The sequence below is a fragment of the Nerophis lumbriciformis genome, linkage group LG39 (genome assembly GCF_033978685.3).
Source record: "Nerophis lumbriciformis linkage group LG39, RoL_Nlum_v2.1, whole genome shotgun sequence".
NCBI lineage: Eukaryota > Metazoa > Chordata > Actinopteri > Syngnathiformes > Syngnathidae > Nerophis > Nerophis lumbriciformis.
In genome coordinates this window covers 3,891,595-3,919,500 of record NC_084586.2, presented here as the reverse complement: position 1 = coordinate 3,919,500, position 27,906 = coordinate 3,891,595, and the positions used below count along the sequence as shown (strand labels likewise).

Sequence of the window (27,906 nt, the reverse complement as noted above, 5' to 3'; positions counted from 1 at the left end):
ATATGTACATACAATTACACAATGCTAAAATGAATACATTTAAAACAATATGCAAATGAAAATACATCTTCATCCCTTTAGTCATATTTTTTTGCACTTAAACTTCTCTATGACTAGTTACAGGCTTGTTCTGTTTGTTTGATATTGTCATTACTGCCACAAGTGGTGGTAAAGTGTATTACAAGTGAGTACCACATGGACCACAGCTCAGAAACACCTTTATTGGCGGCCCTCTAGAGGGCGCTCGCCGCCCAACAATGGGTTAAACACCGACGCTTGAACAATAATTTAATATAATAATAATAATAATTTACACTTATGCAAGGAAGTTGAGAGAAAACACAAAACGCTGTACATGAAATAAAATCTTTATTACTAATATTTGTTGAGGTGTTTAAATGTTGACGCCCATCAAGTTGACAGGTCGGTTGTTGTAGCGTTTGGAAATGTCACCTTCAATCTGCGAGCCGAACACAGATGAGAATGATTGCAGTGCTAAAAGGAAGATGATGTCGTTTCATTACCAGTTTCTTCAGCTCCAGTGTGCGAGCCGCCAGCAGGTCCACTCGAGGCTCCAGTCTGGACTGTTCCTCTAGCGCCCCCTGCCTCCTCTCCACCATGCTGGCAGCCTTCAGCTCCAGAACGTCGGCCTGCTTCATCTTCTGCCGCAGCATCTCAGCCACACGCTCCACGTAGCTGCAACGCCACAAGACGCCAAATATGGCCTCAAAACACTGACAAAAACCGTACGCATTAAAAAAAACAAAAAAAAACACTGTTTGCGCGCGCGGACTCAGTTTGCTAACAATTCAACGTTAACAGTTCCCTAAAATAAACAGAGAAACACAGAGTGCGCACAAACAAGAGTCAGTGGGTACAAACAAGAGTCAGTGGACACAAACAAGAGTCAGTGGACACAAACAAGAGTTAGTGGACACAAATGAGACAGTGGGTACAAACAAGAGTCAGTGCGCACAAAAAAGAGTCAGTGGACACAAACGAGACAGTGGGTACAAACAAAAGTCAATGCGCACAAACAAGAGTCAGTGCGCACAAACGAGTTAGTGGGTACAAACAAGAGTCAGTGGGTACAAACAAGAGTCAGTGCGCATAAAAAAGTCAGTGGACACAAACGAGACAGTGGGTACAAACAAGAGTCAGTGCGCACAAACAAAAGTCAATGCGCACAAACAAGAGTCAGTGGGTACAAACAAGAGACAGTGGGTACAAACAAGAGTCAGTGGGTACAAACAAGAGTCAGTGGACACAAACAAGAGTCAGTGGACACAAACAAGAGTCAGTGGACACAAACGAGACAGTGGACACAAACAAGAGTCAGTGGACACAAAACAAGAGTCAGTGTACACAAACAAGAGTCAGTGCGCACAAAAAAAGAGTCAGTGGACACAAACGAGACAGTGGGTACAAACAAGAGTCAGTGCGCACAAACAAGAGTCAATGGACACAAACAAGAGTCAGTGGACACAAAAAAAGAGTCAGTGGACACAAACAAGAGTCAATGCGCACAAACAAGAGTCAATGCGCACAAACAAGAGTCAATGCGCACAAACAAGAGTCAATGCGCACAAACAAGAGTCAGTGGACACAAACAAGAGTCAGTGGACACAAACAAGAGTCAGTGGACACAAACGAGACAGTGGGCACAAACAAGAGTCAGTGTGCACAAACAAAAGTCAATGCGCACAAACAAGAGTCAGTGCGCACAAACGAGACAGTGGGTACAAACAAGAGACAGTGGGTACAAACAAGAGTCAGTGGGTACAAACAAGAGTCAGTGGACACAAACAAGAGTCAGTGGACACAAACAAGAGTCAGTGGACACAAACGAGACAGTGGACACAAACAAGAGTCAGTGTACACAAACAAGAGTCAGTGCGCACAAAAAAAGAGTCAGTGGACACAAACGAGACAGTGGGTACAAACAAGAGTCAGTGCGCACAAACAAGAGTCAATGGACACAAACAAGAGTCAGTGGACACAAAAAAAGAGTCAGTGGACACACAAAAAAGAGTCAGTGGACACAAACGAGACAGTGGGTACAAACAAGAGTCAGTGCGCACAAACAAGAGTCAGTTGGTACAAACAAGAGTCAGTGGACACAAACAAGAGTCAGTGGACACAAACGAGACAGTGGGTACAAACAGGAGTCAGTAAGCAGAAACAAGATTCGGTGCGCACAAACGAGTCAGTGGGTACAAACAAGAATCAGTGGACACAAACGAGAGTCGGCGGACACAGACGAGAGTCGGCGGACACAGACGAGAGTCGGCGGACACAGACGAGAGTCGGCGGACACAGACGAGAGTCGGCGGACACAAACGAGAGTCGGCGGACACAAACGAGAGTCGGCGGGCACAAAGAAAGGTCGTGCAAAGGCGATTGTGGGCGTGGTACCGTGGCGAGGCGAGGATCATGAAGAGGTGCTGCATCCTCAGCGTGGTGAGTGGTTCCAACAGGCGGCACACCTGTGTCAGCATCCTGTGCAGGTGCTCGCTGCTCTGACCTTGGATGATGGCGGGCGCAGACTGGAACTGACTCATGGCCACCACGTCGCTCTCCTGTCCCATCTCAGCCACACGCTGACTCAGGAAGGCCTCCAGCTGCAAAAGACACTTTTGGATCAGCCGAGCAGTTGAAGACAAATCTGCAAAGAGTTCAAGTCAACGTTTTCACGCGGACGCTTACAGAGCGTTAACTTTGCATTTGATATGTACTTGTACACAAGTAACTGTGTACAAGTGTACACATGTAACTGTGTACAAGTGTACACATGTAACTGTGTACAAGTGTACACATGTAACTGTGTACAAGTGTACACATGTAACTGTGTACAAGTGTACATTTATGCGTGTACAAGTATACCTGTTTACAAGTGTACATGTATAACTGTGTACAAGTGTACATGTACACGTGTACATGTACGCATGTACAAACCCCGTTTCCATATGAGTTGAGAAATTGTGTTGGATGTAAATATAAACGGAATACAATGATTTGCAAATCATTTTCAACCCATATTCAGTTGAATATGCTACAAAGACAACATATTTGATGTTCAAACTGATAAAACATTTTTGTTTGTGCAAATAATCATTAACTTTAGAATTTGATGCCAGCAACACGTGACAAAGAAGTTGGGAAAGGTGGCAATAAATACTGATAAAGTTGAGGAATGCTCATCAAACACTTATTTGGAACATCCCACAGGTGTGCAGGCTAAGTGGGAACAGGTGGGTGCCATGATTGGGTATAAAAATAGCTTCCCAAAAAATGCTCAGTCTTTCACAAGAAAGGATGGGGCGAGGTACACCCCTTTGTCCACAACTGCGTGAGCAAATAGTCAAACAGTTTAAGAACAACGTTTCTCAAAGTGCAATTGCAAGAAATTCAGGGATTTCAACATCTACGGTCCATAATATCATCAAAAGGTTCAGAGAATCTGGAGAAATCACTCCACGTAAGCGGCATGGCCGGAAACCAACATTGAATGACCGTGACCTTCGATCCCTCAGACGGCACTGTAGCAAAAATCGACCTCAATCTCTAAAGGATATCACCACATGGGCTCAGGAACACTTCAGAAAACCACTGTCACTGAATACAGTTGGTCGCTACATCTGTAAGTGCAAGTTAAAGCTCTACTATGCAAAGCGAAAGCATTTATCAACAACATCCAGAAACGCCGCCGGCTTCTCTGGGCCCGAGATCTACTAAGATGGACTCATGCAAAGTGGAAAAGTGTTCTGTGGTCTGACGAGTCCACATTTCCAAATTGTTTTTGGAAATATTCGACATCATGTCAAAGGGGAAGCGAACCATCCAGACTGTTATCGACGCAAAGTTCAAAAGCCAGCATCTGTGATGGTATGGGGGTGTATTAGTGCCCAAGGCATGGGTAACTTACACATCTGTGAAGGCAGCATTAATGCTGAAAGGTACATACAGGTTTTGGAGCAACATATGCTGCCATCTAAGCGCTGTCTTTTTCATGGACGCCCCTGCTTATTTCAGCAAGACAATGCCAAGCCACATTCAGCATGTGTTACAACAGCGTGGCTTCATAAAAAAAGAGTGCGGGTACTTTCCTGGCCCGCCTGCAGTCCAGACCTGTCCCCCATCGAAAATGTGAGGCGCATTATGAAGCGTAAAATACGACAGCGGAGACCCCGGACTGTTGAACGACTGAAGCTCTACATAAAACAAGAATGGGAAAGAATTCCCCTTTCAAAGCTTCAACAATTAGTTTCCTCAGATCCCAATCGTTTATTGAGTGTTGTTAAAAGAAAAGGTGATGTAACACAATAGTGAACATGCCCTTTCCCAACTACTTTGGCACGTGTTGCAGCCATGAAATTCTAAGTTAATTATTATTTGCAAAAAAAAAATAAAGTTTATGAGTTTGAACATCAAATATCTTGTCTTTGTAGTGCATTCAATTGAATATGGGTTGAAAAGGATTTGCAAATCATTGTATTCCGTTTATATTCACATCTAACACAATTTCCCAACTCATATGGAAACGGGGTTTGTCGGTGTATGCGTGTGTATGAGACCAGGGTGAGTGACGAGCATGAACGCTCATTTTTTGGGGCTGACGAGCAATTTTTATTCAATATAATCGGTAATTGTGAAAACTATAGACAAAAATGAATTAATGTGTTGAACCAATAACAGTGACATACTGTCAACCTTTCTTGTTATATTTTGTATAATTTGAACAAGCAGTAGAAAATTGATGGATGGATGGATGAACAAACTGCAAAAATGCACACAGAGTTCCTGATCTACTACATGCGTGTACTAAAACACTTGCAAACTTGATAGCACACTCAAAACTGACCTACTAAACTTGTGAGCAGAGGATTGTGTCTGTTAAGGGAGCAGAATACGGCGTGTAATCCATTTAGCGTCTCTATGAATATGCAAAATATATGCTGCTCCTCAAATTGCCCACAATACTGGGAGGAGAAAATGCAAGTATGATTATCAACACTAATCAGCGTTTTTGCGAGCACAATTTAGCGTTTTATTGAGCACGTGCAAACTGGCAGTTTTTACACACGGCTGCAGGATTAGTGCTGGCGCTGCACAGACACACGACAATCCTCCGTCCTACATGTGTGTGTCAACATTTTGGACGCTAGAAATAAAATATATTAGACATATCATCTATTCAGCAACATCATTTTATAATTTTATAGCTGCTAGACAATTTAAGGACTTACTAAAACAAAATCAGTTGATGTGTTTTGGTGTCATTTAATGTGTTTTTAATGACGTTTGTTTATTTCACATTATTAAAAAATTTCTTATGTGAAAAAAAACTTTATTTTTTGCGTCTTGAGTGGAGCAAGAGCATCCTCTCACCAATTAAAAGGTATGGATGTCTCATACTTGTTGAAAACGTAACAAAACCCCACAGGTAGGACGTGAATGTGCAGTAAATGAGTGTCTCCATGGTGATGCCCCGTATTGTACATGCAAACTCCCTCATTTAAACTACAAATACACAAGCAGTCTTAGTAAATCACATGCAACACGTCTACTATTAATGGTTTGGATCTTGGTAATTAAGACTTTTTACTCGAGATGTCCGATAATGGCTTTTTTGGAGGTAGCGGGGGTGTATATTGTAGCGTCCCGGAAGAGTTAGTGCTGCAAGGGGTTCTGGGTATTTGTTCTGTTGTGTTTATGTTGTGTTACGGTGCGGATGTTCTCCCGAAATGTGTTTGTCATTCTTGTTTGGTGTGGGTTCACAGTGTGGCGCATATTTGTAACCGTGTCAAAGTTGTTTATATGGCCACCCTCAGTGTGACCTCTATGGCTGTTGACCAAGTATGACTTTGATTGATTGATTGAGACTTTATTAGTTGATTGCACAGTGAAGTACATATTCCGTACAATTGACCACTAAATGGTAACACCCGAATAAGTTTTTCAACTTGTTTAAGTCGGGGTCCACTAAATTGATTCATGATACAGATATATACTATCATCATAATATAGTCATCACACAAGTTAATCATCAGAGTATATACATTGAATTATTTACATTATTTACAATCCGGGGTGTGGGATGTGGAGGGGGCGAGGGGTCATGTTTGGTTGTTAACAACACTTCAGTCATCAACAATTGTATCATCAGAGAAATGGACATTGAAACAATGTAGGATATGTACAGCAATAAGTGGACATGGAGAGAGAGAGAGGGAGAGATGTAACCCATATTCAAAATACCCATTAAAAACATGCATACTGTGCAAAGACTTTTATTGTGAAGGGTTACTTCCTGCCGCTCACTTCCTTTTAAGGAAGTGCTGCTCACTTCACCACCCCCTCCCGCACCTGCGGTGCTGTAAGACGCGCTTGAGGAAGAAACTCGCAAAATCTTCTCATTCTCCCACTTTGCAAACTTCATAATTAGGTGAGTCTTTTGCCATGCCATAATCAACGGAATTCCAAAATCACAATCATGTGCCATGTCGCCAATATTATGTTAGCATTTGTTTTAGCATAGGCGCTAGTGATGGGTTGATGAGGCGTCATGAAGCGTTTCGACACATTGCAAAACTGTATTGATACTGTGTCGATATTGTGTCACTAAATACTGACATCTGCTGGACATTAAAAATCCCTACAGGCAACCTATGGACCGACTCAACTGACACTGATTTTATGACCTAGTACAGTGGTTCTCAAATGGGGGTAAGCGTACCCCTGGGGGTACTTGAAGGTATGCCAAGGGGTACGTGAGATTTTTAAAAAATATTCTAAAAATAGCAACAATTCAAAAATCCTTTATAAATATATTTATTGAATAATACTTCAACAAAATATGAATGTAAGTTCATAAATTCAGTGAAGCACAAGCTCAGGTTTGTCACTAAAATGTCTGTCAAAAAGAACTGTGAAAAGAAATGCAACAATGCAATATTCAGTGTTGACAGCTAGATTTTTTGTGGACATGTTCCATAAATATTGATGTTAAAGATTTTTTTTTTTTTGTGAAGAAATGTTTAGAATTAAGTTCATGAATCCAGATGGATCTCTAATACAATCCCCAAAGAGGGCACTTTAAGTTTATGATTACTTCTATGTGTAGAAATCTTTATTTATAATTGAATCACTTGTTTATTTTTCAACAAGTTTTTAGTTATTTGTATATCTTTTTTTCCAAATAGTTCAAGAAAGACCACTACAAATGAGCAATATTTTGCACTGTTATACAATTTAATAAATCAGAAACTGATGACATAGTGCTGTATTTTTTTTTTCAACCAAAAATGCTTTGCTCTGATTAGGGGGTACTTGAATTAAAAAAAATCACAGGGGGTACATTGCTGAAAAAAGGTTGAGAACCACTGACCTAGTATATACAATAATATAAACCAAGTCATTGTATTTCATTTAGGATTATTTCATAACTTCATTTAAATAAAAATATATTTTTTGTCTTTTTTAGATACAGTCAATAAATAATGTGAACATGTATCATAACATGGAAATCTAAGAGAACGTGTTGTGAATGAGGATGCTTGTGGACCTGGAAATTATTATTTTTATTTTTTTTTAACACATTTTTATTAAAAAAAAAAAAACAGTTTTTCCAACGTATTAAATTTTAGACGCTTTCTCTTCTTAGTTAGTATTTCTCCGGCTGTAGAAAAGATCCGCTCACAGGGCACAGAGTCAGCGTCAGTGCGACACAGTTCGCGTATCGGTCACGTGACCAAAACAGCTCATGATCGGTCACGTGACTTTCTAAAAGCGGTACACGCACCGACACAGGGTTTCGCTCTATGAGCTCGACGCATGCGCCGATGCATCGGTGTTGCCGGACCCATCACTAATAGGCGCTAACCGCTGCCATTCTTCCATAGAGCCTCCATGTTCGATGAACTATCGTGTTTTGCCCTCGATTACTCAGGTAATTATGTTTTATTTTCTTCTGATCATCCAGCCGATTTATAGGCAACAGTTTAGTCTAGCAAAGGGTTTTGCGCTGCTAATATGCTTTCGCCACTTTGTGGATGGCTTTTCGCATCAGGTGGAACGCAGGTGCGTGTATTTGGGTTGTTGCGCAACACTTTAATTGATTAACTCTGCTTGATTGTTTATCAACTTTGAATGTTTGGACAAGTACTTGAATTTGAATTATGATACATTGAGTTTCTAATAATAATTATCATTATGAAACTAGGTTATATAAGTGCACTTGTAATTGATCTATGATTGAGTTTTATCACTTCAGATAAGAAATCATGATCTGTATTATTAGAAATGTATTATGAATGTTCATTTTAATTGGACTCATGATTGTATATTAATCAACATGGTTAATTATGTCATATCAATTGGTTTATTAGTACAAAAAATTAGTCATTCCGGACAATCGAATGCTTACATTATGCTTTCAAGTACATCTATAATGTACTTTGCTAGTGAAGAGGTAACGAGGTTACTCACTTTGGGTTTTTTTGGACTTTTAGGTCAGGTTTTTTTTTTCGGGAAGGAATACCCGTTGACCCAAACAACCTGAGCTCCCTATCCACCTTCAAACTCAACTCAACAAATGGCGAGCTAAACAACTACGCGGTAGGACAAGCATTTTTTCCTCCCCCGCCGCGAACCTTTTGGATTACTTTTGTTTTTGAACTGAACTTTTGGACTGACGCGAAAGCGTTATGTGTACCTTTTGAACTGAAATGTGAACTGGTTCCGCGAAGGCAGCAGGACTGCATCTTGTGTTTTTGTTTTGGGCATTTTTTTAAATGTTTTCCTATTGTGTCATCTGTGGCATTTATAGTCTTGTTTCAATACATTTAATGCAGTCGAAACCAAGATAACTAGTTGTCGTCATCTTTCATACCTCAGGCTCCTAGACCAGGGGTCGGCAACCCAAAATGTTGAAAGAGCCATATTGAACCAAAAGTACAAAAACAAATCTGTCTGGAGCCGCAAAAAAATCAAAAGCCATTTTACATACAGATAGTGTGTCATGAGATATAAATTGAATTAAGAGGACTTAAAGGAAACTAAATGAGCTCAAATATACCAACAAACGAGGCATTATGATGCAATATGTACATATAGCTAGCCTAAATAGCATGTTAGCATCGATTAGCTTGCAGTCATGCAGTGACCAAATATGTCTGATTAGCACTCCCCACAAGTCAATAACATCAACAAAACTCACCTTTGTGCATTCATGCACAACGTTAAAAGTTTGGTGGACAAAATGAGACCGAAAAAGAAGTGGCATAAAACACGTCCTAGAAAGTCGGAGAAAGTTATACATGTAAACAAACTACGGTGAGTTCAAGGACCGCCAAAATTAGTAGGACAAAATGGCGCTCGCCAAATACTCAATCAGTGAAGCATGTTTAATACAAACAGTGGGATTTATAACAATTAGGGAGGTTTGTGTCATGTTTGGCCTCCTACAGAAACCATATTAAAACAAAAAATAAATTATTTCCCCTCATCTTTTTCCATTTTTCATACATAGCTCCAGGGAGCCACTAGGGCGGCGCTAAAGAGCCGCATGCGGCTCTAGAGCCGCGGGTTGCCGACCCCTGTCCTAGACGAACCATCTTCTGTCACACGGTTTACACTTTTAACCCGCCTAGCCCATGTAAGCGTTACAGAGATCAGCGAGCATAAGAAAAAGTATCTACCTTTGATTGTTTACATTTAATTATCAACAATCCGAGGAGGGTGTTAGTTTAGGGTTGAAGTTGCCTGGAGGTGTTCTTTTAGTGCGGTTTTGAAGGAGGATAGAGATGCCCTTTCTTTTATACCTGTAGGGAGTGCATTCCATATTGATGTGGCATAGAAAGAGAATGAGTTAAGACCTTTGTTAGATCGGAATCTGGGTTTAACGTGGTTAGTGGAGCTCCCCTGGTGTTATGGTTAAGGAAGTAGTTTGACATGTACTTCGGTATCAGGGAGGTGTAGCGGATTTTATAGACTAGGCTCAGTGCAAGTTGTTTTACTCTGTCCTCCACCCTGAGCCAGCCCACTTTGGAGAAGTGGGTAGGAGTGAGGTGTGATCTGGGGTGGAGGTCTAGAAGTAATCTGACTAGCTTGTTCTGGGATGTTTGGAGTCTAGATTTGAGGGTTTTGGAGGTGCATGCGTAATCGAAAAAGGGTTGAACGAGAGTTCCCGCTAGAATCCTCATGGTGCTTTTGTTGACCAGAGAGGAGATTCTATAGAGAAATCTCGTTCGTTGATTGACCTTTTTGATTACCGTGGTTGCCATTTTATCACAGGAAAGATTAGCCACTAGAATGGAACCTAGGTAGGTGACCTCATCCTTCCTGGTGATAACAATGTCACCCACTTTTATAGTGAAGTCATTAACTTTCTTAAAGGGGAACATTATCACAATTTCAGAAGGGTTAAAACCATTAAAAATCAGTTCCCAGTGGCTTATTTTATTTTTCGAAGTTTTTTTCAAAATGTTACCCATCACGCAATATCCCTAAAAAAAGCTTCAAAGTGCCTGATTTTAACCATCGTTATATACACCCGTCCATTTTCCTGTGACGTCACACAGTGATGCCGATACAAACAAACATGGCGGATAGAACAGCAAGTTTATAGCTACATTAGCTCGGATTCAGACTCGGATTTCAGAGGCTTAAGCGATTCAACAGATTACGCATGTATTGAAACGGATGGTTGTAGTGTGGAGGCAGGTAGCGAAAACGAAATTGAAGAAGAAACTGAAGCTATTGAGCCATATCGGTTTGAACCGTATGCAAGCGAAACCGACGAAAACGACACGACAGCCAGCGACACGGGAGAAAGCGAGGACGAATTTGGCGATCGCCTTCTAACCAACGATTGGTATGTGTTTGTTTGGCATTAAAGGAAACTAACAACTATGAACTAGGTTTACAGCATATGAAATACATTTGGCAACAACATGCACTTTGAGAGTGCAGACAGCCCAGTTTTCATCAATTAATATACTCTGTAGACATACCCTCATCCGCTCTCTTTTCCTGGGGGTCTGGCGGCAGATTTCTTTGACTTTATCGTTGGAAATGCATCTGCTTTGAGTGTCGCAGGCTATCCACACATTCTTGCCATCTCTGTCGTAGCATAGCTTTCGTCGGTAAAGTGTGCGGAACAAACGTCCAATTTCTTGCCACTTTTGCATCTTTGGGCCACTGGTGCAACTTGAATCCGTCCCTGTTCGTGTTGTTACACCCTCCGACAACACACCGACGAAAGTGAGAAAATGGCCCAAATAGGATGGATTCCGTTTTACCCAAGTGTATGGATAGCTTGTTGTCAGCGAGCCAGGTGCAAGTTCTACAGAGTTCAGCACTGAGGATTTTCTCCACCTGTGACTTGTCCTTGTCTGATACCAGCAGGGCCGAGTCATCCGCAAACAAGAACAATTCACAGTCGCATGCCGATGACAAGTCGTTTATGTACACTAGGAACAGTAAAGGCCCCCAATATACTGCCTTGGGGGACTCCACAGCTTACTGAGAGGGGGGGCACGATGCCATTCACCTCTACCAACTGTTCCCTCCCCTCCAAGTAAGATTGCATCCAGTGTGTGTGTGTGAAAAGCCGTAGATATTATGTGATTGGGCCAGCACGCAAAGGCAGTGCCTTTAATGGTTTATTGGCGCTCTGTACTTCTCCCTACGTCCATGTTCCACTACGTACAGAGGCGTTTTAAAAAGTCATACATTTTACTTTTCTTTTTTTTTTTTTTATTATGAATTTATTAATCAATCAACAAAACAACACCACAACAATGCAATCCAATTCCAAAACCAAACCCGTCCCAGCAACATTAAGAACAACAATAAACAGAGCAATTGAGGACACACAAATCCAAATGTAGTGAAACAAAAATGAACATTATCGACAACAGCATCAATATAAGTAACCATTTCAAAATAGCAGTGATTAAAAAAACCCTCATTGATATCATCATTAAAAACATTAATAAAAGATAATAAAAAAATTAGAAATGAACAATAGTGTCTCAGTGGCTTACACTTGCATCACATCCCATAAGCCCAACAACACACCGCGTCCAACATTTTCCACAAAGATATAATAAGTCATATTTTGGTTCATTTATTAGTTGAAAAAAATTTAAATAATGGATTCCATATTCCAATATATGACTCATTATTTAAACTAAATGCAGTTTTTTCTACTGATATCATCTCCATAGCTTGTGTACCAGTCAGTATGAGTTGGACTATCAACATCTATCCATTTTTTAAATATTACCCTTTTTGTTATTATGCATATTGAAAGAAAAGCATTTTTACTCTTTGATGACACATTACTAAATTGATGTAGATCCCCAAGAATACAAGTTTGCAGTGTCATTGGGATGTTTATATTAAGGAATGTGATTGCTTCTTTTGTTGTTTTCAGCCATAACTCTTTTATTCTCTGACATTCCCACAATAAATGAACAAGAGTTCCCTCGGCTGCCCGACACTTCATACATAACTTGCTATCTACTACGCCAATTTTAAACAGCTGAGAAGATGTAAAATACAATATATTCAATATCTTAAATTGAGTAAGCTTATCTTTAATGCTTCAAAAGGGCTTATTGGCATTTTTCCAAATATCATTCTGACATGCACCTGGGGATAGGTTGATTGGCAATACTAAATTGGCCCTAGTGTGTGAATGTTGTCTGTCTATCTGTGTTGGCCCTGCGATGAGGTGGCGACTTGTCCACGGTGTACCCCGCCTTCCGCCCGATTGTAGCTGAGATGGGCTCCAGCACCCCCCGCGACACCGAAGGGAATAAGCGGTAGAAAATGGATGGATGGATCATTCCATGATATGTCTTTTTCATCTAAAATGTTTAAGTCCATCATCCATTTCCGAACACATGCATCATTTGCATTTCTAGTGTGGTGTTCATTTATTATTCCATAAAATAGTTTAATTAATTTCTTAATTGTATCTTGATTAAAAAGTGCATCTTCCAGTTCATGGCTATTTAAGGACATACTTTCAGAGGACATGCATTTATTTACAGCGTGTTTTAAAGAGATAAAATGTAAAAAAATTATTTCTGGGTACATTATATTGATCAACTAAATCATTGAACGGTTTAAAAGAGTTTTTATTAATGATATGATGAGGTTTAGTAACACCTTTGTCTTTCCATGTTGTCCATTTAACCACATTTTTATTAATGATAATATTAGGATTGTACCAAAGCGGTTGATTGACAGATGTCATTGGGTTGATTCCTAGTATTTTCTGGCACAGTTTTAGAATGTTAAAGGTGGCTTCTATTGGGCTCTGCCTCAATTCATTAGGTATTTCTTTAATATAATATAAGCTCCCCACATCAATGTCCAAATTCATAAACATATTTTTTTCTATGTTGATCCAGTCCTTATCTGCAGAAGAATGAAATAAGTGGCTTGCTTTTTCACAACCGAAGGAGATATAATAATGTAAGAAGTTTTGGTAATTGTAGTCCTCCTTTATCTTGTGTACAAGACCATCTGGCCTTCTTTCCACACCATATAAAATGTGATATCATTGTATGTATTTTCTTAAACCAACTTTTATTAATTAGGACAGCCATCATTTTCATTATATAGTTAATTGCTGGCAGTATACTCATTTTTACTATGTTCACCAGACCCCAAAGTGATATTTGGAGACGTGACCAGCGTTCCATTTTGGATTCTATCTTATTTTTTAAATGTTTAAGATTTAGATCTCTACTTGCATAAAGGTTTGGCGTAATATGTAGTCCTAGATATATGATTTCTGCCTCTTTCCATTTAATTTTGGAGTTCTGAACTTGTGATTTCCTGCAGTGTTTATTAAGTGGTAATATTTCACATTTGTCCCAATTCACTTTATACCCTGATAAACAGCCATATTCAGTGATGACATTATTGATATAGTGAAGAGAGGAGTTAACATGTGACAGGTAGAGAATTATGTCGTCACAATACATCGATAGCTTATTATACTGAGAGCCAATTTTTATACCATGAATATTATTTTCACTTCTTATTTTTGCAGCTAAGGGTTCAATAACCAAATTAAATAATAATCCAGATGCAGGACATCCCTGTTTAACTCCTCTTTTTAACAAAAAAGGTTCTGAAATATGATTATTGGTTTTGACTACTGATGCCATGGGTCTTGTATAAAGCATCTTAATCCATTGTATAAAATTATCTCCAAATCCAAATTTACGTAATGTGCAAAACATAAATGACCAGTTTATGCGGTCGAATGCCTTCTCCGCATCAACAGTACATACTGCTGTGGGATAAGGGAGACTTCGAGCATAGTAAATAACATTGAACAATTTCCTTGTATTGTCTGAAGATTGTCGACCTACCATGAAGCCAGTTTGGTCAGTATGAATTAATTTTCCTATTACATTTGATAATCGTGTGGCTAAGATTTTTGCCAAGGATTTATTGTCCATATTGGCTAGGGATAAAGGACGATAATTACTGCAATTCAATGGGTCTTTATCCTTTTTATTTATCAATGAGATATGAGAAAAATTGAAGGTTGGAGAAAACAATTGTTTATTAAATGAAGATTGGTACATTTGTAATAATAGAGGAGACAAATCTTCACTGAATATTTGACAAAATCCTGTATTGTAGCCATTAGGGCCAGGAGATTTATTTTTTGCAAATTAATTTATAGCTTTTTGAATTTCCGTTAATTGTATAGGTTCCTCCAGTGATTTTTTTTGTCATGCTCTGATGAGGATGGCAGTTGTATTGCATTTAAATATGACTGCATAGCTTCTATGCTACAATCTTTCTCAGGCTTATATAAATTTGTATAAAATGTTCTAAACGTTTCATTGATTTGCTTGGGATCAACAGAAATACTACCATCTGAAAGTTTAATATTAGATATATGATTTCTAGTCATCTGCTTCTTTAATCTTAACGCAAGGAGCTTTCCAGCTTGCTCGCCGTATTCATGAAATTTTAATTTTGCCCCATTAATTTTATATTCAACCTTTTGCTTTATTATATTATCATATTCCATTCTTTGTTTGCAAAGTTTGATCCATGTTTCCTGATTATACTGTTTGGACAATGTGTCCTGCAATTGTTTGATTCCATTCAATAATTCATTTTCTTCAGCACGTTGTTTTTTATTCTTAAAGCTTGCAATCCTAATAAGTTCTCCTCTTACACAACATTTAAGTGCTTCCCATATTGTGGAGATGTCAGAGACAGAATCCTGGTTATTTTTAATAAAATCTGAAATAAATTCTTTAATTCGTAATTTATTTTCCTCACTATCTAATAAAGAAATATTAATTTTCTATTGTTTGAATTGGAAAGCGACAGGAGGAAAGCCTACGTCAATTTGAATTTGACTATGATCAGAAATAATTATTGGGTGAATTTTAGCCTGCACGTTTTCTACAATTGCATTAGAAACAAAGAACATATCAATTCTTGAAAATGACTGATGTCTGTTTGGATAAAAAGTGAAATCCTTCTCATATGGATTTAAGGTTCTCCAAATATCTATTAAGTTAAGAGTTTGCATTCGTTTCAGAAGAGAAAAAAAAGATTTCTTGGGTTTAACAATCTTACCAGTTTTATCAATATTTGGATTTATTGTTAAATTTAGATCTCCACCCATAATAATATCAGAATCAACATAATCTGCCAATTTGAGCTCCATGTCACCAAAGAAAGAAGGTTTATCATCATTGGGTGCATATAAGTTTACAAGTGTGATATTGTTGTTATCTATATGGCAATTAATAAGCATATCTACCATCTGGATCTAAAAATACACTATTTATAATATAGTTAATCTTTTTGTTAAACATTATAGCAACATCAGATCTTTTGGAGGACAGTCCAACACCAACTATCTCCCCAACCCACCCTTTTTTCAGATATTTTAAATGTTCAGTTTTCAAAGGGGTTTCCTGTAGAAAAGCAATATCAGTAGAATGCCCTTTCCCAACTACTTTGGCACGTGTTGCAGCCATGAAATTCTAAGTGAATTATTATTTGCAAAAAAAAAAAAAAAAGTTTGAGTTTGAACATCAAATATGTTGTCTTTGTAGCATATTCAACTGAATATGGGTTGAAAATGATTTGCAAATCATTCTATTCCGTTTATATTTACATCTAACACAATTTCCCAACTCATATGGAAACGGGGTTTGTATATATTGTGGCATCCCGTAAGAGTTAGTGCTGCAAGGGGTTCTGGGTATTTGTTCTGTTGTGTTACGGTGCGGATGTTCTCCCGAAATGTGTTTGTCATTCTTGTTTGGTGTGGGTTCACAGTGTGGCGCATATTTGTAACAGTGTTAAAGTTGTTTATACAGCCACCCTCAGTGTGACCTGTATGGCTGTTGACCAATTTTGCCTTGCATTCACTTGTGTGTGTGAAAAGCCGTAGATATTATGTGATTGGGCCGGCACGCAAAGGCAGTGCCTTTAAGGTTGATCGGTGCTCTGTACTTCTCTCTACGTCCGTGTACCACTCCGTACAGCGGCGTTTTAAAAAGTCATAAATTGTACTTTTTAAAACCGATACCGATAATTTCCGATATCACATTTTAAAGCATTTATTATCGGCAGTCCGATATTATCGGACATCTCTACTTTTTACATTTCAGACATTGAACTCTTGTTTCTGCTTTCATTTTCATGCTGCTCCTAAATCTGATGACGTGACAGGAAACTTTTAACTTTAGCTTGTGGAGCGGCTCCACACTGTGTATGGAGACACACAGTTAGCTGCTTGTCAGCCGGGGGACTGAAATGGGCACATGTTTATGTGAAATAAAGATTTACCTCCATGAGCTCATCAATGAACTGTCCTCGGGACTGAGCGTTCTCCAGGATACTCAAAGCATCCTGGCCTCTGGCCACATCTTCAGGACCTGCCAAGGAGTACTTGCTTCTTTAGCCAACAAAATATTAATTCCCATATTTGCAGTATCTACTTACAGTCTGTGCCCGCTTGGACGACTTCGATCCCAACGGGGCCGACGTCGGCGTCACCCCAGTCATTGTCGCCGCCGCCATCTTGCTGATGGCCGACAGGAAGAAACGTAAAGATGATGAAGAACGTCATGATGAATTGTTAGCGTCATGAGAGGCTCAGACCTCAGCGTTGGGTTGCAGACTGATCCCCCAATCGATCTCGTCCTCAATCGTCACTCCACACTTGGCCTCCTCAGTGCCAAAGTCTCCCCAATCGATCTACATGACGACAACAACACTCAAACAAACACAATCTTTCTATATTTACACTATTTATTATCATCAACATCACTATTTATTGTTATCAACATGACTATTTATTATTATCATCATCACTACTATTTATTATCATCACTACTAATTATCATCATCATCACTACTATTTTTAATTACACCATCACTGCTATTTATAATCATCACTATTATTGTCATCATCACTACTATTATTATCATCACTACTATTTATTATTATTATCATTACAACTATTTATTATCAACCCATCATCACTATTTATCATCATCATTATTTATTATTATCATCATTACTATTTATTATCATCACTACTAATAATTATTATCATCGTCAGTATCTATTATTACACCATCACTGCTATTTATTATCACTATTTATTATCATCACTATTTATTATCATCACTATTTATTATTATCATCACTACTATTTATTATTAATATCATCATCACTACCATTTATTATCAGCATTACTATTTATTATTAACCCATCACTACTATTTATTATCATCGTCATTATTTATGATCATTATTTTTTATTATCACTATTTATTACTTTCATCATCATCACTACTATTTATTATTACACCATCACTACTATTTATTATCATCATCATCACTATTTATTATCATCATCTGTATTTAAATATCATCATCATCATCACTAATTATTATCATCATCAACACTATTATTATCATCATCACTATTTATTAGTACGCCATCACTATTTATAATCATCAGTATATATCATTACTACTATTTATTATCATCATCATTTATTATTGTCATAATTACTACTATTTATCTTCATCATCACTATTTACTATTTACATTGTCATCACAACTTATTATCACCATTACTATTTATTGTAATTATAATCATCATCACCATCTCTACTGTTTATCATTATCATCACTACTAATTGTTATCGTCATCAATACTATTTAACACCATCATCATCACTACTATTGATCATCATCATCATCATTCATCACTACTATTTATTATAATCATCGCTAATATGTATCATCATCATTATCACTAATATCATTATCACTACTATCTATCAACATCATCATCACTACTATTTGTCATCATCATCATCATCATTCATCACTACCATTTATTATAATCATCACTAATATGTATCATCATCATGGTACACGGTAAATGGGGTATACTTGAATAGCACTTTTCTACCTTCAAGGTACTCAGACAGCTTTCACGCTCTTTCCACATTTACCCATTCACACACACATTCACACACTGATGGCTGGAGCTGCCATGCAAGGTCCTAACCACAACCCATGAGGAGCAAGCGTGACGTGTCTGCTTAAAGACACAATGGACGTGACTAGGATGGCGGAAGCCGGGGGTCGAACTAGGAACCCTCAGGTTGCTGGCACACTCATCATCATCACTATTTGATATCATCATCAATACTATGTATTATCACTATTATTATCATCATCATCACTACTATTTATTATAATCATCACTATTTATTATTATTATCATTTATTATCATCACAACTATTTATAATCATTATCATCACTATTTATTATTATCATCATCACTATTATCATCATCATCACAACTATTTTTTACTGTGCCATCATTATTTATTATCATCCTCGTCACTACTATTTATAATCATCATCACTATTTATCATCATCATCACTACTAAGTATCATCATCATCACTACTATTTATTATAATCATCACTAATATGTATCATCATCACTAATATTTATCATCGCTATTTATTATTACCTTCATCACTATTTTATTGTCATCATTAATACTACTACTCATTATCATCATCACTATTATCACCATTATTTATCATCATCATCCCTACTAGTTATCATCATTACTAATATTTATCATCATCACCACTATCATTTATTAGTAATACCATCACTACTATTTTCAATATCATCATAACTACCATTTATTATCATCATCATCACTACTATTTATGATGATCTTCACTACTATTATTATTATCATCACTACTATAAATTATCATCGTTACTATTTATTATCATCATCACTAATATTCATCATCATCTTCACTAATATTCATCATCATCATCACTACTCTTTATTATTATCACATCGCTAATATTTATAATCATCATCGCTACTATTTATGATGGTCGTCACTGTTATTAATTATTATTATCGTCATTACTAGTTATTATCATCATGACTACTATGTTTTATCATCAATACTATTTATTTTCATCATCACTACTATCATTATCACCGTCACTACTATTTATTATTATCACCATCACTACTATTTGTTATTATTATAATCATCATCACTACTATTTATTATCATCATCACTATTATCACCATCACTCCTATTTATTATTACTATTATGATCACTACTATTTGTCATTATCATCACTAACATTCATTATTATCATCACTACTATGTATTATCATCATTATTAATCACTACTATTTAATTTCATCATCACTATTATTGTCATCAATATGTATCATCATCATCAATCACTACTATTTATTATAATCATCCTCCTTATTTATCATCATTATTAATATTTATCATCATCATCACTATTTGTTATCACCCTCCTTATTCATCATTATCACTAATATTTATTATTATCATCACTAATAGTTATTATAATCATCCTCATCACTATTATTTATTATCATCACTGACCGCGTCCTCAGCGAGCGCTTCAGGAGGCATGTCCTCCACGTGCGGCCTCTCCACCACGGTGGGGGCGGTGCCAGTCCTCCACTCGTAGAAGGTGGCGTTCCCTCTGCTTTGGACGAAGGTGCACATGGGCAGAACCGGTTCCGACCTGCCGGTGAAGACCGCGAGTAAAAAAGGGAGCTTAATGCTGCGTGAGGAAGACGAGCGGGGCACTCACCACTCGCACACAAAGTTGGTGAAGGAGGTGTAAAGTTGGATTTTATCCTCCAACCTGGCGGCGTCTTGTCCCACCTTGTCAAGAACATCTGGTAGATCTTTGAGCAGAGCCTGCAGCTCTCGAGGAACATTGTCCCCCTGGAGCGGGAGCACACGTCAGCGACATCCTTTCAGGTCATGTGTCATCCTTGCAAGTCACGTGACAGGTTCGCACTCACCTTGATGCCGTACTGCTTGCATGTGACGTAGTAACGTCCCCGCAGGTCGGCAGAAGATCTCTGACACTCCACTTCCCGCCGGCTCATCTCCTGCTGGAGCAGCTTGGCTTTGGCCAGCTGCTTCCTCATAGCAGGACCTTCGTAGTTCACGTTCCGACTCAGCAAGCTGGCCACCTCGGCTGCAACACCAGAGAAAAGATCATTTATTGACAATATCAGATATTATTAGGACATGCTGACGGGCTGTTCGCAAATGACCCGACTCTTTTAATTCAACAACGGGAGCCAAATCTTTCAAGTGGAAACGTATTTCTCGTCATTTGTTCTACTAAAGCTGCTTGAAAGATCAGTCAAAACAAGAAGTGCCGTTTGTGTTGACACTGAGCTGTAGAGGGAAGCAGGCTCCTGCTCCAATCAGCGCAGGTGCAAGCAATCGGCTGCTCCTGTTGTGGCTGGCAGCAGATGGCGGCAGACTGATGCAGTATCGACACACAATACCTTCTTTTATTGTAAATTATCCACTCAACGGATAAAACAACGAAACGGTAGGATGCAAAGATTTTATTCAACTTGACCATCATCTTTGTAGTTAGAGTTCTGTACAGCACTCGCAATTGGTTGACAGCACAATGCGCACCCTGAACTCAATTGTAAAAATGTGTGTTCGTACATTAGTTGTGTTTGCTCTATTTTATTCTATGCTTAAATCTAACATGTTCACATTGGTTAAGTTTGTAGTTATGTTACCTTTAATTCGCCTATTATGGTGTCAATTTTTTAACAATTGTTTTGTTTATATTATAATTGTAATATTTGAATGACAATAAATGAATGTGTTGTGGCAGTTGTGGATGTCACCAATGTAGCGGTTTGAGGAAACACTCGATTGCTTTTCCAAACACATCTTTAATGGCGAACTCAAAGCTTAATGGCTTTGTAAAAACACTGACACAGGGTCTAAGTTCGTGGTGTTCTTTGTGGTGTTTTTGAAACTGCATCAAATTTTTCCTTAGAATTTTCATCTATTAGTTGCAATATGTACATTTTAAGAATGTGATTCTTCTATTTTTGGCCAAAGTTAAACAAACAAAAAAAATGTTGGAGTTGTCTTTATTTTTTTATTATTATGCCATGATTTTATCAGTCCGGCCCGCGTGGGAATAGATTTTCCGCCATGCGGCCCCGGAGCTCTAATGAGTTTGACACCCCTGATCTACGTGAAGGAGCCCAGAATTGTTTTTGTTTAAATGTTGACAATATTTCAGAAACCTTACAATGTATTAAATAAATTGTTATAAAATGGAGTAGATGAGTTATTGTGATGTAGAGAAATGTCATATTTTGACCAATTTTCCCAGGAGTTTTTCCAATATTTTAAAATACAAATGTTTATGCTCCTCTTAGACACACGTAATAAAGGTGTTTGATGTTTTTTGCTGCTAAATTAAACACATTAGCGGAGCATAAAACATTAAGTTTCCTAAAAAATAATGTTAAAAAACAACTTAAAGCCCTGTCCAGTTGACGTATAATATTTATGTTTAAATAAATCCCATTTACTGCAAATGAATATCGCCTTAAAATATCGCTTATCTGCCTCCTTGACTACTTTTAAATCGGTATTGACCCTGAAAAAAACATTGACGGATCTCCAACAGAAACTAACCTTCTTAAGCATAAAAAAGGATTTACCTAAATAGATGTTTTCTGCCTCATACAGCGACACAATCTCCTGCCAGTCCTACAACGACACGAAGATCATCACTCAGCTTTTACAACACGCTTCTCAGGGGATGATGACGAGGCCTCGTCCCACCTTCATCCTCTGGGAGGAATATCTGCCAAAAATGTTCTTGGAAGAAGCTTCCGTGCCCTTCAGGATCTCCACAATTCTCAAACAGTGGAAGTAGTGGATGTCTGCAACGCACAAAGGCAAAGTGTTCCTTAGCAGTGTCATTAAAGCTGCAGAACACAAAGCGTGAAAGTACTAACGTGGCGTATTAGACAAGGAGGAAACACCTACAAGATCCTGAGAGGAGCTGCTTGATCTCCTCGCTCTCCGGCATGTCCTGCATGGCCGCGTTGATCTTCTCCCGGATCACTTTCACGTCATTCTGCCACTTTAGGTTACAGTGACGTCGATCTACCAGCCAGTCTGTACGCACACGACATTACTATTATTATTATTATTATTATTATTATAATATATATATATATATAATTTTTTTTTTTTTTACTTTCAACCCATTAATCTCGAGATCAACTTCAAATGTATCCGTCAATATGACGTTTTTCTTCTTTTTCGTTTTTTAAAGCCCTTTTTGTCAAAAAATTGTTTTTTTATGGCAAAAAAATTCAATATTTTCCCCAAAAAACTTTTCAAAGTGGAATATTTGATTTGAGGTAATTTGAGCTTTGAATAAGTCAACAAGTCATGACAACATTGATTGAGCAAAGACACTATACAAATTAAAAATCCCACTAAAAGTTTTTAGGATCCAAAAGAGCCCCACTTAAACAAATGTTATAAATAAGTAATATATTATCATTTTTTTATTCTCAAAACGTTGATTATAAGTTTGTATTTTGTTTTATGTTCTTTTTGCACAAAACAAACACACTGTTTTTTTTTTGGGTTTTTTGCAAAAACACAAAATATGCATTATTTCCCCCCAAAAAAACATTTCAACGTGGAAGATTTGATGTGAACTAGTTGGAGTCTTAAATTGGTCAATAATTCATAACAAAATTTATTTTTATTTATTTATTTTTTTTGAGCAATGACGGTTTAAGAAAAATATTCTCAGACTCCAAAAGGGCCCCACTTAAAAATAAGTCATATTATTTATATATATATATATATACACCGGTGTGTGTGTATATATATATATATATATATATATATATATATATATATAATATATATACAGTGGTGCAAAAAAGTATTTAGTCAGCCACCAATTGTGCAAGTTCTCCCACTTAAAATGATGACAGAGGTCTGTAATTTTCATCATAGGCACACTTCAACTGTGAGAGACAGAATGTGAAAAAAAAATCCAGGAATTCACATTGTAGGATTTTTAAATAATTTATTTGTAAATTATGGTGGAAAATAAGTATTTGGTCAATAACAAAAATTCAACTCAATACTTTGTAATATAACCTTTGTTGGCAATAACAGAGGTCAAACGATTACTATAGGTCTTTACCAGGTTTGCACACACAGTAGCTGGTATTTTGGCCCATTCCCCCATGCAGATCTTCTCGAGAGCAGTGATGTTTTGGGGCTGTCGCCGAGCAACACGGACTTTCAACTCCTTCCACAGATTTTCTATGGGGTTGAGGTCTGGAGACTGGCTAGGCCACTCCAAGACTTTCAAATGCTTCTTACGGAGACACTCCTTCGTTGCCCGGGCGATGTGTTTGGGATCATTGTCATGCTGGAAGACACAGCCACGTTTCATCTTCGAAGCGCTCACTGATGGAAGGGGGTTTTGGCTCAAAATCTCACGATACATGGCCCCATTCATTCTTTCCTTAACACGGATCAGTCGGCCTGTCCCCTTAGCAGAAAAATAGCCCCAAAGCATGATGTTTCCACCCCCATGCTTCACAGTAGGTATGGTGTTCTTGGGATGCAACTCAGTATTCTTCTTCCTCCAAACACGACGAGTTGAGTTTATACCAAAAAGTTCTATTTTGGTTTCATCTGACCACATGACATTCTCCCAATCCTCTGCTGTATCATCCATGTGCTCTCTGGCAAACTTCAGACGGGCCTGGACATGCACTGGCTTAAGCAGGGGGACACGTCTGGCACTGCAGGATTTGATTCCCTGTCGGCGTAGTGTGTTACTGATGGTAACCTTTGTTACTTTGGTCCCAGCTCTCTGCAGGTCATTCACCAGGTCCCCCGTGTGGTTCTGGGATTTTTGCTCACCGTTCTCATGATCATTGTGACCCCAAGGAATGAGATCTTGCGTGGAGCCCCAGATCGAGGGAGATTATCAGTGGTCTTGTATGTCTTCCATTTTCTGATAATTGCTCCCACAGTTTATTTTTTCACACCAAGCTGCTTGCCTATTGTAGATTCACTCTTCACAGTCTGGTGCAGGTCTACAATTTTTTTCCTGGTGTCCTTCGACAGCTCTTTGGTCTTGGTCATAGTGGAGTTTGGAGTCTGACTGTTTGAGGCTGTGGACAGGTGTCTTTTATACAGATAACGAGTTCAAACAGGTTTATTAATTAATACAGGTAACAAGTGGAGGACAGAAGAGCTTCTTAAAGAAGAAGTTACAGGTCTGTGAGAGCCAGAGATCTTCCTTATTTGAAGTGGCCAAATACTTATTTTCCACCATAATTTACAAATAAATTCTTTAAAATTCCTACAATGTGAATTCCTGGATTTTTTTCACATTCTGTCTCTCACAGTTGAAGTGTACCTACGATGAAAATTACAGACCTCTGTCATCATTTTAAGTGGGAGAACTTGCACAATCGGTGGCTGACTAAATACTTTTTTGCCCCACTGTATATATATATATATATATATATATATATATATATATATTATATATATTCTTTTTTTTTTTTTATGTTTTATGCTCTTCTTTTTATGGCAAAAACAAAATATGCAATATTTTCCTCAAAAAAATATTTCAAAGTGGAATATTTGTGTGAAGTAGTTGGAGCTTTAAATAGGTCAATAATTCATAGCAACATTTATTTTGATTCATTTAATTTTTTTTAGGAATTGCAGTTAAAAAAAATCCACTTAAGGTCCAAAAGGACCCACTTATAAAAGTGTTAAAGATACGTCCTATAAGGAAATGGCTTTTTTTTTTTTTTTACATTCAATACTTAAATCTCAAAATCAACTTCAGATATATCTTTCATTATAAAGTTGTTTTTTTTAATGTTTTATGCTCTTTTTGTACAAAACAAACACACCCTGTGTTTTATGTCAAACACACCAAATATACAATATTTTCCCCCAACAACATTTCAAAGTGAGCTTTAAAGGGGAACATTATCACCAGACCTATGTAAGCATCAATATATACCTTGATGTTGCAGAAAAAAGACCATATATTTTTTTAACCGATTTTCGAACTCTAAATGGGTGAATTTTGGCAAATTAAACGCCTTTCTATTATTCACTCTCGGAGCGATGACGTCACAACGTGACGTCACATCGGGAAGCAATCCGCCATTTTCTCAAACACATTACAAACACCGAGTCAAATCAGCTCTGTTATTTTCCGTTTTTTCGACTGTTTTCCGTACCTTGGAGACATCATGCCTCGTCGGTGTGTTGTCGGAGGGTGTAACAACACGAACAGGGACGGATTCAAGTTGCACCAGTGGCCCAAAGATGCGAAAGTGGCAAGAAATTGGACGTTTGTTCCGCACACTTTACCGACGAAAGCTATGCTACGACAGAGATGGCAAGAATGTGTGGATATCCTGCGACACTCAAAGCAGATGCATTTCCAACGATAAAGTCAAAGAAATCTGCCGCCAGACCCCCAGAAAAAGAGAGCGGATGAGGGTATGTCTACAGAATATATTAATTGATGAAAACTGGGCTGTCTGCACTCTCAAAGTGCATGTTGTTGCCAAATGTATTTCATATGCTGTCAACCTAGTTCATAGTTGTTAGTTTCCTTTAATGCCAAACAAACACATACCAATCGTTGGTTAGAAGGCGATCGCCAAATTCGTCCTCGCTTTCTCCCGTGTCGTTGGCTGTCGTGTCGTTTTCGTCGGTTTCGCTTGCATACGGTTCAAACCGATATGGCTCAATAGCTTCAGTTTCTTCTTCAATTTCGTTTTCGCTACCTGCCTCCACACTACAACCATCCGTTTCAATACATGCGTAATCTGTTGAATCGCTTAAGCCGCTGAAATCCGAGTCTGAATCCGAGCTAATGTCGCTATACCTTGCTGTTCTATGCGCCATGTTTGTTTGTATTGGCATCACTGTGTGACGTCACAGGAAAATGGACGGGTGTGTATATAACGATGGTTAAAATCAGGCACTTTGAAGCTTTTTTTAGGGATATTGCGTGATGGGTAAAATTTTGAAAAAAACTTCAAAAAATAAAATAAGCCACTGGGAACTGATTTTTAATGGTTTTAACCCTTCTGAAATTGTGATAATGTTCCCCTTTAAGTAGGTCAATAATTCGTAACAACATTGATGTTGATTTATACTACATATTTATGCCCTTTTTGTCAGAGATCAAATGTTTTAATGGCAAAAACATTGATTTTGATTCAATATTATGTTTTGAGCGATGACACTTTTAAAGAAAAAAAAAAGCCTGCATGGCAGCTATGTTATTAGAGTCAACATAGCAACTTTTTCTCGTAAAATTTCTCGTTTGTATTTTTTCTTTTGTAATAGCATTTATAAAATGCAAATGGCCCTCACTTCGGACATCTCTTCTCTAACTAAAGCAGTCCTTCTCAATTAGTGGTCCGGGACTCTGTAACCCCCGGGGAACATGCTTTATCAGTATCATGCAGTATCAACACTACAAACCCCCGCTACAAAAATCTTGCTTTATATATTGTGCTCCTGAGTTAATATTGCTGATCAATTTGAATTCATTATCTACTGAGTTTACTTAACTTTATTTTTTAGTATCAAATGGCTCAATTCAATAAAAAAAAAATGTTTATCGTTTAAATAAGGATGACATTTTTTCAGGCAAATGGATGCATTTTATTTTTTTCCTGTTGCAGACTAAAAGACAATGTTAATACAGTAATTATTTGTTGGATAGATAAGACTTGTGTTCATCCCACAATGGGGACATTATGTTGTTTCAGTGCAGGTTTTTATATTGCAGTAACAGAAGTAAAACGTGAGTAATAAATTAATGTATTTTGCCTTTTTTGTTTTCTTTAATGTTAATAAGGACACAGTGTTATGCAGAGGTGTACTTAGAACAATGCTATTTATAGTTTATAGTGGGCGGGGCGTAAAATGTTTCCTTATTCCTGGGGGGGCGTGACAGAAAATAATTGGGAAGCACCGAACTAAAGCAACAATAATCTTAAATGCAATTTGGTTGCTAGCATGACGTCATTTCTGCTTACCTAACAGTTTGCTGGTCTGTATGTCGATTGGAAGTTTCTGTATATCCTGCAAATAGGAGGGACGATAATAACTTTTACATATGACACACCCTTGTTATACATACGATATAGATTTACACGTATGATAAAGATTTGAACAAATTATAGATACACGGCAGCAGCTGTGCAGTTTCGCGTACAAGCCCTTCAAAAACTTAAAAAAAACAGCACGCCAATGTATACTTACATCCATGGTGACTTCTTGCACTTCTAAATCCTGTTTGACGGCTTCATTTCATGTTTATTTGAAAGAATTTCTGGACAAGTACCGTCATATATCCGGTGTTGACACGTTACGAGAGAGACGGCCAATAGGACAACGCTA

The 27,906-nt window shown here is 37.8% G+C and overlaps 1 protein-coding gene across 1 annotated transcript; it reads right to left on the bottom strand.

Annotated features, from left to right (window-relative positions):
- Positions 1–352: 352 nt before the first annotated feature.
- Positions 353–27,906, bottom strand: cdk5rap3 (CDK5 regulatory subunit associated protein 3). Its single transcript, XM_061931988.1, has 14 exons — positions 27,769–27,906; positions 27,543–27,588; positions 22,459–22,590; positions 22,252–22,352; positions 22,128–22,176; positions 20,436–20,614; positions 20,219–20,355; positions 20,005–20,149; positions 17,170–17,265; positions 17,011–17,092; positions 16,855–16,943; positions 2,416–2,621; positions 525–696; positions 353–460 (listed from the first exon to the last, which is right to left on the bottom strand). Exons 1-14 carry the CDS (start codon positions 27,772–27,774, stop codon positions 395–397), a joined length of 1,506 nt encoding a protein of 501 aa, XP_061787972.1. The 5' UTR covers positions 27,775–27,906; the 3' UTR covers positions 353–394.

Bases quoted from the DNA above. Each gene is read 5' to 3' on its own strand.
- cdk5rap3 (XM_061931988.1), bottom strand. The intron at 20,150-20,218 runs GTGAGTGCCCCG...CTTCACCGGCAG, and splicing joins ACCAACTTTGTGTGCGAGTG to GTCGGAACCGGTTCTGCCCA. The intron at 461-524 runs GTAATGAAACGA...TTCGGCTCGCAG, and splicing joins CACTGGAGCTGAAGAAACTG to ATTGAAGGTGACATTTCCAA.